Below are 14131 nucleotides of genomic sequence, written 5' to 3'. Positions count from 1 at the left end.
ATGACGCGCTCAAAATGCTCCCATTCATTTCAATGGGAGTTAGGAGCGTATACGCCGCGTTATTTTGCGCCCATGATTTTGCGGCCGCAAAATCACGGCTGCAAAATAACGTGGCGTATACGATCCTAACTCCCATTGAAATGAATGGGATGTTTTTGTGAGCGCAATCTGCTGACACGTGTATACGTGCCAGATTACGCTCCACTTTCCTCCGTGTGAACTCACCGACACTTTTATATGTGTCTGAATGCGCGGCGCGTTACTCCGTGGCAATGGAGCCTTAATGTCAAACGAAGGCCATAAAAACAAAACACAAAAAATGATGACAGAATTGTATGGGGGTTTTTATGCGGAGCCCCAAGAATGTTAATACAAGCTAAACAAAGCATCATATGAACCCCAAAGTGGTGCCAACTAAAAGTACAAGTTGTTGCACAAAGAATAAGCCCTCATATGGCTATGTCTATCGAAAAATAAAGAAGTTTTGAATTTTGGAAGGCAAGAAATGAAAAATAGGAAAATAGTTTCATTTACATTCTGCTTTAAGTTGTTAGTACAAATATACTTTAATACATGTACTGCACTGAAAAAAATACTTTTGGCTACAATAAATATTCTGAATTGCCTTCAGCACCACAAGTAAAATCCAATATATCCAAAGAATTAGTAGTGTGTAACGCTGCAGCCAGCAGAGGCTCAGCATGCACCCCCTCCCCTCTATGCTGCTCTCTGCCAGGATATTCTCTAGAAGCACCTGCTGCAGCTGGAAACATAGGACAGACCCTCCTCTCGCCTCACCCACTACACTTGTCTCAGCTCTCTATTGGCCATGGTGGAGGCCACATGGTAATGTACCCGGAGAATGTCTACCCAGATTGTTACTGTCCTGGGCTGGGGACACAGAGATACTCGGGGAAGTGGCAGAGGATGCCCAGGTCTTTCCTGGTAAAGAAGCCCTGCAGTCACAGGATCCCTAACTATGGACAACTGCTGGAGGCGCAGGCAGGTAAGGGCATACCTGAATGTATGGGCACCATTCTCTATTACATGCATGCATCTCTTCCTTATACAACTAATGCTAATGCCAGGAGGAACTTTAGAATGTGATGAATACTGACATACAGGAGACCTTCATGTTTTATATCAGAATATATAGTGACTATATCTATTGGTAATGTAACGTAGCTGTATCCTTCTGTTAGCTCCTCATTCTATATTGTATATATCACATTGAAATCTCATTATTTGTACATCGCCATACACTGTGGTGTACAGATATTTTTACACAACCCTAAATAAAGGTGCTAAACACATGATTATTGCAATGATTTATCCCCATCCCTTGCCGACATTATGAATCATTTACAGGCTCACTTTACAGGGTCATTTTTTTATTCTATTGTAAAGAATAGTACCTCAGTCTATTCATTCTGGTACAAATAGAATTAAGTATATTGGGGAAAATCTGTGATCAAAGAATATCCTTCAAGCCCAAAGCTGGTCACAGACGTAAGATTATTAATAATCATTACCAATAATTATCTTCATGATATTAAAAGCAACTAAAGGAAATCTGTCCCAATGGTTGGAAAAGTTATTATTCAGTTTTTAATCTTTCCCTCAATTGGTACAATCCATCTTAGGGTTTACCATGGGCAATAATACAGATCTACAGGTTTCTGAAGGTGGCGCAGACAGCACCAAAATTACGAAAATGGTAGAATACTAAACTCACAACCAAATACACACCTACCAAAAATATGAGGCAAAGGAAGGTGCATGTCTGTAATAAATCTGTCACATTGTAAGATCACCCTCAACGATACTCTGTGGGTACTTCATACATTTGTTACACTCTGTTTATTCTGGGACATTTTGCGTAGTCACTATCCGAAAAAAAAATACTTGTTGGATTAGGAGAGAATCCTATGGCACAGAAGCATCAGAGGACCAGATCATGTAAGGGTTACTGCAATTTATTACACTTTTGTGTTATTACTATAAATGAGTTATTTTTCTGTTCAATATGGGGAAGAAATATTAAGGACTATAAAAAAAAATACAACAAATAAAACGCAAACATTTCTAAGGGTGAATATATCAGGGGCAGCTGATGACCATGCAAATGAGACATGTTTTACCTTGTTAGTGGGCGACCCCTGTGAATTGTCGCCCGTTAGAAATGCTTTTGTGCAGGGATTTGTTGCTGGAACTAATTCCTTTTATGTGAGTGGAGGAGCAGGTGCAGCCAGAGAGACGTGTGACTACACCGTGACCAGATACCACATGCACCTGCAGCATACTCCTTCACACTGGCTCCGAATAGTGTATTCCTCCTACTCATAGATAAGGTGGGTGGGAGCAGAGGCGTAACTTGAGGGGGTGCAGAGGGTGCAGTCGCACCTGGGCCTAGGAGCCCCATAAGGTGTCTCTTCCCAATATGAGAAAATACAATTTAGTTAGGGGCCCAGTACAGATTTTGCATGGGGGCCAAGGAGCTTCATGTTACGTCTCAGGGTGGGCATATTAATTCCCTATATACAGAAGACTAGTGTGGCAGACCTGCCACAGCATTTTAATTTATAGATCTAGTATGTTCTGCAGCAGCTCAGGCTCCTGTTTCTCACACAAGTATAATTCTATTATGAGTTGGGTTTGTGAGATTAACTCGAGATGTCGCTTTAGTCATGGCTTATAGTTGCATTTTTTCCCCACTTTTGGCATAGATCTCAAATTCCTTATTCCAGTCTCATTTCGTTTCATTAATGAAATTCTACATCTGTATATACAGTAATAACACTTCATATTCCACGAATGATAGTGTTCTAGGACAGCAGAAGTTTGGGCCTCACTGCTGCGCTTCCTACAGTAAGTGGGGGCAGGAAGATGCAACCATTACCAGCAATGTGTTCTGGACAACGAGTTGCAAATTGCTACATAGTGACATGTATCGTGCAACAAGAAGTTATGCAACAAAATTATATATATATATATATATATATATATATATATATATATATATATATATATATATATATATATTTATTTATATATTTACACATACACACACTTGTGTGAACTTAAACAGAATGATGGCACATGGGATCTCCAGAATCTCCTGATCCTCTTGTTATCTGTTTTACCCAGCAGAGACAGTGAGCAAGTAACAAAGTGCAGTGTACTGTAAAACATGGGGGATGGATACAGCAGATAAAAACCTACAAAAAGAGGTGGATTTTGCAATCCGGACAAACACTGCTACTGAGCTGCAACCGATAATTATTAATGGGAGACCTTGCAACATTTTCATAGGATCACTAGAGATGGACACCTCCTCTCAGATAACACAGTCCAAACAGATCAGGTCACCGGACAGGTTACTTTTACTTCCATGTTTTTATATTAGAAAACATATGTGTTTCTGTGGAGAAAAACACCATGTAAACTAGTCTTAAGCAACATGGTATTACCAAAAGTCAGATAATAATAATAATAATAATAAAAAATTAATTTTATTTATATAGCGCCGACATAATCTGCAGTACAGGAATAGGATGATGGGAGTCACAGGGAAAGAAATATCTATGTCTACATGTGCCACTGGCATCCCTAATCCTTAACCCATTGTTTTAAAAAGCGGGATCTATTTAGTGATGAGCCCAGTCCAAATTATATTTTTTTTCTGTTTTAGTTCCAAAGGTATTTATTGAATTACAATAACCAGGCAATACATAATGATACATCAAAACCAAATAAAGTCATAGGATGACAAAAATAACATGCAGCAATCATCAAGGTAACACTAAATACCAATAAACCAAATACAGAGAAAACGTAAGAGAAACAAAGAGAAAGGTAAAAAACATGGAAATCAACCTAGAGAGGTGGTGGGAAATATAAAAATAAATAGCGCAACTACTGTGTTGAGCAGAGAGAAATGGCTCTTAAAAATCCACCTAAAGGGAGGGAGCTAGAAAAAAAGGGGGATCAATCCAGAGCCTGAGCTACAGCTGAAGATAATGGGGAAGACCTGGGATGCAAGACCTATTGACTCAAGGGGTCCAGACTTTATTAAAAGTCGGACTGGTATCAGATAAAATGCAATTCATTTTCTTGTGAAGCATAATGATATCAACCCATCACATAACCTTAGTCACTGAGAGAAAGGACTTTCTTCATTGGAAGGCAATGTGAATTCAGGCTAATACAGTGCATTGTAGTATCTTAAATTGGATGGACTCCAGAGAAGATTAAGATAGAGGCCTGAAATGGAAAAGTCTGTCCAAACATCCGTTGCACTATCCTATGGATAGCGAGCCAATAGTGCCGGACATGGGGCAGTTCCACCACACATAGAAGGTAGTGCCTAAGGCATTACATCCCCTAAAACACAGGGGTGAAACAGTAGGAAAACAGCGATGAAGTCAAAGATGGAATAGTTACATCCTATGCAACACTTTCAAAGAGGACCATTAGGATGATCTGCCAACTACCTTTGCTGATCGTTGTACAGCAGTCACCTCATTGGGCCAAGGTGAGGGTAGTAAGATCTTGTTCCCAAGTCTCCATAAAGTCAAGCTTACTGTCAGGGGATGAGGTATTATGTAAATTATATACAAAAGAAAGAGAGCCCTTGTCAGTCTCTCAAAGTTGGCAGGGGAAACGTCTGGATTCAGGGGTGTTAGAGAATGCAAGAAATGGAATATCTATGCAGTCCGAAAAGCCTCTGCAGGAGGTGAGGAAAATGTGCTAATAAAATAATCTTTGATGAAGACCCGTCGGTTGCAGAGGAAGTCGTAGAGGGAGCGGAACCAGGCGTGTCTCCACCAAACACCTTGGGAGAAAGGCCAGGGGGAAAAGAGGATTATTGAATATCGGAATTAGAGGGGAAATTGGGCTTTGTAATCCATACCGAAAGGGTCATTCCGTGTCAAGTGAACCAATGATTTTTCCCTCTATATTTTTAATTCTTTTGAGATTTTGTTATTTGGTAATAGTGTGTCAGAGAATGCAAAATGTGAAGAAAAAAAAATTCTAGAAATTTTTTTGATTTTTAATTGATTTTCAAAGTTCAGAAAAAGTGCGAATTTCTGTGTTGCCTGCCTTTACATTTCTCCTCATAACTTAGGCTAGAAAAAAGATAGAGAAACAAAATAAACGCCATTCTACTCAGAACTATACAGGCTTTCACCAAATATGTCACAAGAGTATCTTTATTAATATTTTACCCATGTGAACGCAAACGCAAAATTTTAAAACGCATTTCCGAAAAAAACTTTTTATTTAAAAATTTCAAAAAAATGCACATGGGCCTGCTATGCCCTTAGCCACATCTGTACCAAAATTCAAGTTGGGATCGCGATGGGATAATATTTTAAAATATAACTATTACAGTGTCATTCCAAAAATCTTGAATTCAGATCTGTTCAGCCTGTGGTCTAAAAGTGTGGGGTCTGTATGTGAGATATGTACAGAGAATGATCCACCTCACAAAGTGTCAGACTAGCAGTATACAGGTCCTGTAATATGACACTAGAGTGGCACCATCTCTCTCAGAGGTGTGTTTCTGGTAGGACACTTATTGTAGTTCACCTCAGATAACCACAAGAAGGGAGGTTCCAATCTTCATGTTTGATGCATGTCCCTTATTATTAAAGGTAGAGTAGAGTAATTAATACAGAAGTCATGTTGTTATGTTCTCATATTGCATTGCTCAGTATATGTTGATGCAGTCACTGATGTAAGGAAAGACTGAGGACTTGATGCTAATGTACAATTACTAGGTAGTATGGAAGGACACTTATTGTAGTGCACCTCAGATAACAAGAAGAAGGGAGGTCCTAATCTCCATGTTTGTTGCATCCTTCTGGTCCAGCACCATCCTTTGTGTATCCAAGAAAACCAGACATTTTACAAGTCAACAAAAATCAGATATTAACTCAGGTGGAGCCGAACACCATGACAGGCCGTACATACTCTTTGACACAAAAGGAAATGGCCATTGCTAGTAAGCGCTTATGGACTACAAGATTACATTTCACTCACTAGAAAGGACAAATTGATGATAAAAGGCCAGTAGTTTAAAAATGTCCTATTAATTGTTTGATTAGTTCATATTTTATAGAATGAGGATTTATCTACTGGACTATTTTTCTTAATAAATTACATGTTTAGTGATATAATAAAAAACAATTGTTACATGTAGAAATAGGTGTTATAAATATTGGTTCTTGTACTCTTGTTAACATATAATTAGGATGAGACTATATAGAAAATCGCACTTGAGGAGATGAGCAGCTTTTTTCTTTCGGGTTGTTCAATGATTTCAGGTTGAATATGCTGAACAAGTCGTGTTCTGATGATAAGATGTATTTGTTCTGGCACTTACAGTATTTGTTTTTTATTGTTGCATATAAATGTTGAATTCAGCAAGTTGTAATTTGAAAAGAAAAAAGGAAGAAGCTCACACAAACATAAAATCAGATAATTCAAGGCTTAAAATTTTTTTAAAAAAAATTGACCCCAATTTGGTCCCAAGTTGAAAACCTGTACAAATATAACCAAGAACACAAGTATCACAAATGCATTTTTTCACAATTTTAAAACATACGTTTTTTTCACAATTGCGCATCAAAATTTTGAATTTAATTTCTCCAAAACAAAATATAAAGAAACATTGTCTTGTGACATATCAAATGAAAGCCGTTACCGCTCTGAGAAAAATGATACCTCTCCCACTTATTTATCTTAATTCTAGCCCAAGATATGTTAAAAAATGTAAAGCCATACCAGGCCAAAATTCACACTTTTTCAAAACTTTAGAAGTCTATAAAAAATTAACTGATGAAGAAAAAAATTCAAAACTTTTTATTTGTAATTAACTTAAGTTGTACTTCATAAAAAATAAAAATAAAAAAAATCTAAAGACGTCAGGTAAAAAAAATATTCCTATTTGGATCACTTGATATGGAATGACCCGAAAGCGAATCCTCAGCCAAAATTGGAAATATTTAGTGGAACTCACCAGACAAATCTGATTCGTTTTTTTCTGACATTTTGTAAACACATGTTAGAAAAAACAAAAACACACGAAAAAATACTTTCTCTATTTGTCACTGTGTGAAGCAGCAATTTTTTTTTTTCATAAAAAACATGCATGCTGTTTAAAATAAATAAATAAAAAAACACACTCAATTGAATTTCGACATGCCTCTACAAAACACCAGAAAAACACCCCAAATATCCCTGTGAGAATCCAGCCAATTACAGTGTCAGTTTCAATAACACAAAAGGGCATGCCCATTTTCAGTGCAAGTTAGGGTTGTACACTGAAGAGGCACCACAATTAAACCCATCTACTCAAGAAAATTGGCATACATGGGTTAATAAGTTCCCCTCAATGTCTGTTTTGTGCCTAAACTCCGTCACCAAATACCTGAACGCATATCGTTACCCCAATGGTTACATGTTCGTGGAGAGGTAGCCACACGCAGCCATCAATGAACACTCGATTATATATATATATATATATATATATATATATATATATATATATATATATAGCTGTCGGTAGCTATAGTAGCGATCAGGCAGTTTCACAGCTCACTGCATTGTAACTGACCATGGTACATGGCATTTGTCAGTCATCAAATACACCGACCGGTGTGTTTCACCACTACTTTATTCTTTCCTTAAATACCTGTTATTTCAACAGTTTTACAAGCGCCCCCTGGGTAGAATGATGTACTGCAGATGACTTTCAATTAAGGTGAAAATTTTCACAAAGTCCTTAAGAATCTCTGTCTTACTCCTCCCCCCCCCCCCCATTTCTTGAAAAATATGCTAGTTACTCATATTTTTTTTATCCATCTTGCTATGTTGTATGTTTCTGGTGCAGGGCTGGTGCTGTCTCTATATCCAAACAAGGACGCCTCTATTGCAAGACAAGAGATCACAGATCAGTGGCAGAAACGAGATTCTCCATCACAGATCCAAGTGGAAATAGGACACAGGGATCACATTAATAAAACACTGCTTGAGCCACTGGAATATAGAATGAGTGACACCCTGCTAGTTGTGCCAAATGGACTACCTCTAAAAGACAATATAAACAACCTGAACATGCCGCTTCGGAGCAGAACAACAGATGGAGGATGCTCTCCGCCTGGGAATAAGCCTGCATGCAATCCTAACTCTCCGGGAGAATCACCATGTGCTACAGATTCTATGGGACACTTAGACTTTCCAAAACCAGACAGAATATTCACTGGTAACAAACTGCGGAATTGTCGGTATTTCAGTTGCCCCCATTGTTCTAAATCTTACAGCAGCCTGGGTGCCCTAAAGATGCATATCCGTACTCATACATTGCCCTGTGCATGCAGGATATGTGGCAAAGCCTTCTCAAGACCTTGGCTACTACAAGGACATATTCGAACACATACAGGTAAAATATAAGAACGCCTTCTATCTTAAGGGGCTAATAGATTACTATGTAACCAGAAGGGATTGCCCATGAAATGTATTTATTCTGTGCATTTCAAACAATACATAAACCACAGAGAGATATCTCGTTAGGATGGCTTTTCAGGCTGTTCAGGTGTGCGCATCTAGTTTTTGAAGCCAAAAATCGGAGTGTATTACCAAGTACCAAGTGTCATCCTTTATGATCCACACCTGCCTTTGGCTTTAAAAACAACATGCAAAGACTTGAACATGGAAACACTTCCTTAAAGTCAATATCCACCTTTTGAAGTGTTTTTTTTTTAATACTTTTTATTTTTACCTCTTTATTGCAGTTGCAGCTCAGTTTTCTTAAAGAGTGCTCCAAATCCATTGTATAGACCTAGATATATAAAAGATACCATTCTAGCTTTCTGCAGTCACCACTAGAGGGAGCTTTTGAACTCACTGTCTACAGTTTATACTTGCAATATGTAAGAGCTCCCTCTAGTGGTAACTGTGAGCAGTCAGAATGGTAACTTTTAAATCTAGATGATTATGATGATTTGGTGATGATTTAGAAAAGTTCTCTATAGCAACACGGTATCTAAGCATTGCCGGGGAGAGTATGTCTGATACACAGTGGCGCAGATAAACTAATATATAGGCTTTAGAATTCTGGTGTAATTTGCATTATAAATGTGGTGTACATGCATTTTGTGTGGGGTTTAGACACTTTCTAACAGTTTGTAAACCATGTACAACATGTAGGCAGAGCTTGTTGAAAAGGATGGGTGTGGTTTAAAATACTAAACCATGAACCAGAAACTGAACCAAAATTTTTGAAGTTGTAAAACTAAACCATCTAATTAGTGGTGTAAAGTTAGACTAGACAGTGTAAAAATGTGCCAGATTTTCAGCATTAGACACTTCGAAAAATCTGGCACAGTTTAAAGACTGTCTAGTCTAACTTTACACTGTGTAAAAAATAGACAGTTTTAGTTCATCTTGAGGGTATTTACAGATGTAGTTACCAATTGGGGCCGGGACACATCAAATAGCCATATTACTGGCTGATTAGCATGTAGCTGGGAATGTGATTTTTTTATGCTGCAAGAACTGCTACATATGAAGGTCACATTCTTAACTATGTATTTAGCTAGTGATATCTCTCTTCTTTTTTTTTTTTTTCTTTTTTTTTTATACCTGGAACTAGTTGGCAGTATGTGAAAATCTCAGCTTTCACATAACACCAGAACCACTATTGTAAAACCAGCAATCTGAAGGGACTGCTACAACTGTACACGCTGGCAATAGACAGTGGGGTATATTTATCAGGGAAGAACAATACTTTTATGTTTTATACTTTTTTTTTGTGACAAAATTTATGGTGCATGTTAAATACGACATATTTATGAACAAGGTACACCAAAAACAAAAAGCAAAAAACAAATGTAAATGTGGCTAGACACTTTTCAAAAATTTGCAGCAAAATGGGCTTGGCTAACTATTACACTTATTTGTGTACTAGAAAAGACCGATTATGGCACAGAGTTTCTGATGCAAAGAAGACCAAGTTTAAATTAATGTAAGCTTGGAGAAGGATAATATTTAACATTTTGACATTTTTTACCATGGAGATATATATATATATATATATATATATATATATATATATATATTACACACACATCATAAAAATATATATTATTTGACATATACTATTATGCCACACACTATATTATAGATCGATAAAACGATACATGTAAAACACCCCCTTGAGGCCACTACACAATTTCTGATATTATCCCATCAGTAACCCACACAAACTAGAATGATTTTTCCCACCATCCGCCATTCCTGAAGTATTCTCTTTAACATTTTCCTGATAGTATTAGATTTGTTGTATTTGTGTGGTAAAACCTGACAATACAGAATGTGAGGCAGATATTTTACCAATCTGAAAGTGAGCCACGATTTTGGGGATCAGAAAGTGGACCAAGTTAATGAAGGTTCAAATAGAATCCTAAATATTTCTAAAACTACAAACGTGATTCATAGATTTAGACAGTAATAAGAGAGTATTGATAAATATGCCCCTGTGGGTACGTGATGGGCTCTCACTGGCATTGCTTTGTTAGAGTTTGACTATGGAAAACTTTAGGGGCCTATATCTTCTGAAATTAAGTAATAGGTTAATATACTGTATTGTTCACTATGTAATAGTGAAGAAAAAAAAAAAACACAAAAAAAGTGTAATGACTGGTGCACATGGCAACAGTACAGCTGAGATTTCTTCTAGTGCTCTTTTAGACTGAAAGCGACAAGTAGATTTTTTATACTTCCATAGTTTCATAAATCTCCCCCTATAGGTTATTCTTGTTTGCATTTACAGGCTGAAAACCAGTATGACCCAGGCAAGTCCCTAGAAACCAAACAGGAGCTCTTTCACAGTTTTATTTTTAAACTATGTGTGATATCCATGTACAAATTGTAACACAACCATTTTTTTTTTACAGCACTCTGCTTACTGTTATCAATGGTCTAAATTTCATTTTATTTCTTCTGAAACTGCATAGTACTGTTGTAGGGAAAGTAAGTATAGATGTTGATAACAGTTATACTTACTTTCCAGCACCATCATAGTCTGGAGCAAAACCCCAAAAAAACTTATCACTACTGTACCACCTTATTGTGACTAGTGCAGAAAAGGAATCTTTATGGATAAGAACATTGTCATAAAGATTGGTATTATTCGTGTCCTACGCTTAAATTCATTTGTTTTACATGTTGCATGTTCTACTTTACACAGGAGAGAAGCCATTTTCTTGCTATCACTGTGGCCGTGGATTTGCGGACCGCTCCAACCTACGGGCTCACCTGCAGACACATTCAGAAGTGAAGAGATACCGGTGCCCGGGCTGTGGTAAAACATTCTCCCGCATCTCTCTCCTCACTAAGCATCGAGATGGCTGTTGCTGTCCTGTGTCCTGACTCTCACCATCCTGCCGCCAACACCATCTTGTTCATCATTATACTTCCCTAATGTGACAACTTTTTAAAAAACCTCTTCTAAATCAAAGTGTGTTGACCCGCTGCCTGGTCTTTTGGACTTTATTACAAGGTTGGCGCTCTTTTCCTGCTACTGTCATATGGCTATAATTGAGAGTGTAAAACTCATGCAAAGCATATCTGCCCATGTTAACAAGCAACAAAATTATTTACTGTATATCCATGAGTATGAAACAATATGATAGAATGTGACTGATAGTATCTTGGTAAGGTTGGAGCTAGATTTGCAGTGATGACTGGCACCATAGGGTTAATCAGCTCTGTAACATATATGCAGTTGAATATCATGCAACATTTTTAATTGACCCCAATTGCTGTGTAAATCAGTTTTGCATGATCTCCACTGAATTCTATGGGGTTACTGCACCGTGTGTAAAGTTATGCCCTAGTGTCAGAGGTGTAGCTAGTTGTTTAGCACAGGGGTATACTGATATCATCACTATTTGGTAACCGGATATAACAATCCCCTAGAAATGAGTAATACCCCTGTGTGTCTGGCACAAAAGATACGGATTCAGTTGAATATGTAGGTTGTGATGGACCCCACAGACTCAGTGGGCCCAGGGCTGCAAAACCCTCGCTAGCTACCCCTCTGCCTGGTGTAGTTATCAAGAAGAGGGGGTTGGTTTATATCATGCCTCCTTGTCTTTCTGTACTCTTAGATGAGAGGCAATTCTGCCATGAGCTGAAGATATGTAACTTGACATAGGTGGCTTACTAGTAGTGTACTACCTAACAAGCCTTATTAGACACACTATAGTAGTTAGGTCGTGCATCCCTAGCTGTCAGTCTAGCCGGAGATGGGGAAATACCGGTAGTCGAGATGAGGAAAGCAGATTGGCAGCAATGATTTCATGCCATTCCCCTGTAATGTTATGTATACTTGATGATGATGATGATGATGATGATGATGTTTGTTTTGTCTCCTGTATGATCTCACTATTGCACCCTGCTGAAAAGATGAATATTGGATAGCAGGTATTCTTATTAGCCTCATTAGTGGATATGTGGATATGTTTTAATGTTGGTTTTAGATATTGAAACCTACCCTCAGCATAATGCTCAGAGGAGTGCTAAAGTGTGAAGTGAATGTCCCCTATGTAAAACATGGGAACAACATCCAGAGCTCCTTCATAAATGACCGACAGCCATTGTCAAACAGACGCAGTAAAGCTCCACTAATTCAGTACAAAATAAAACCAAACCAATAAGGATTGAATTTCTTAGATAGTAAATATACAGCAAGCTATGCATCTAAAGCTATTATACAATGCTGATTGAATAATATCATTATTCATGTCATTGTCAGAGTCAGTGACTTTTTTCCTACTCCACAGCCACAGCCCTAACAACAGCCGTGAGGTAAAGTACTTATTCAATAGATATTTTATGAATACAAATATTCCATCATTGTTTATGGTCACATGTGACATAAGCGGATATGTTCTGTTTGTAAAGCAGTCAAGTAAGCAATATGGCAGCTATGTGGGTTAGAACCAAATTAAATAAATGGTCATCCATACTATACTGTGATGCAGCCTCATGCTGGATAATGTTTCTGATAGCTCAAATGTACCACCATTATCTATATTATACATTTTGTGAATAAAAAAATTGTATATTTGTAATAAAGCATCATGAATTCCCAGATTTTTTTTTTTTTTACTTTTCTTCCTAAAGAGTACATTAGTCATTAGTCTATTTTGCAATATCCTGCGCTTCTTCATTCTCTCCCTTTTTTGATTGAGAGCGGAGATATAACCCAATAATATATAGAGACTGCAGAAGGGAAAACTGATGAAAATTTCCATATAGAAGTCATATAATCAGATATAGAACTACTCCTCTTACACACACAGCAGCTAATTCTGAAAGGGCATACCTTGAAAGTATTAAAGGGTACCCAATGAAGTTCAACTATCTTCACGGACTAACTGGGCAAACTGTACAAAGACTGTGTAACCAAGACAAAGTGTTTTCCTGCTCCTTGTAATCGCATTAACCGGTTAAGGACCAGGCCCAGAAGTGCGTTAAAGACCAGGCCTCTTTTTTCAAAACTGACATGTGTCACTTTAAATAGCAATAACTTTGAGTCGCTTTAATTTACACAAGTGATTTTGGGATTGTTTTCTCGTAACACATTGTACTTCATGTTAGTGGTAAACACTAATCAATATTTTTGTATTTATTTATAAAAAAAACTAGGAAATTTGATGGAAATTTGGAAAAAAATTGCAATTTTCAAAATGTGAAATTCTCTACTTTTCAGGCAGATAGTCATACCATTCAAATACATGAATAAATATTATCTACCATATCTCTGCTTTATATCGGCATCATCTTTTGATTGTGTTTTAATTTATTTTGGACGTTACAAGGCTTACAAGTGTAACAGCGATTTTCCAGATTTACAAGAAAATTCCCCAAACTAATTTTTTAGGGACCACTTCAGTTCTGAAAGGAATTATAAAGGCTTGTATAATAGAAACCCCCATAAATCACCCCATTTTCAAAACTACACCCCTCAAATTAGTCAAAACAGCATTTGGGATGTTTGTTAACCCTTTAAGCATTTGATAAGAATAAAAATAATATGGCGGTGAAAATTAGACATTTC

General features: G+C 37.3%; 1 protein-coding gene across 1 annotated transcript; it reads left to right on the top strand.

The window, feature by feature from the left end:
• The first annotated feature begins 805 nt into the window (after positions 1–805).
• On the top strand, positions 806–13777 carry SNAI3 (snail family transcriptional repressor 3). Its single transcript, XM_075281958.1, is given in 4 exon segments — positions 806–896; positions 899–1006; positions 7898–8446; positions 11255–13777. Coding segments are annotated over 4 exon segments (873 nt in total). The 5' UTR covers positions 806–862; the 3' UTR covers positions 11437–13777.
• The last annotated feature ends 354 nt before the right edge of the window (positions 13778–14131 follow it).

The sequence above is a fragment of the Leptodactylus fuscus genome, chromosome 7 (genome assembly GCF_031893055.1).
Source record: "Leptodactylus fuscus isolate aLepFus1 chromosome 7, aLepFus1.hap2, whole genome shotgun sequence".
Lineage (NCBI taxonomy): Eukaryota > Metazoa > Chordata > Amphibia > Anura > Leptodactylidae > Leptodactylus > Leptodactylus fuscus.
The sequence above is the reverse complement of the archived record's forward strand: the minus strand, read 5'-3'. Positions and strand labels throughout refer to the sequence as shown.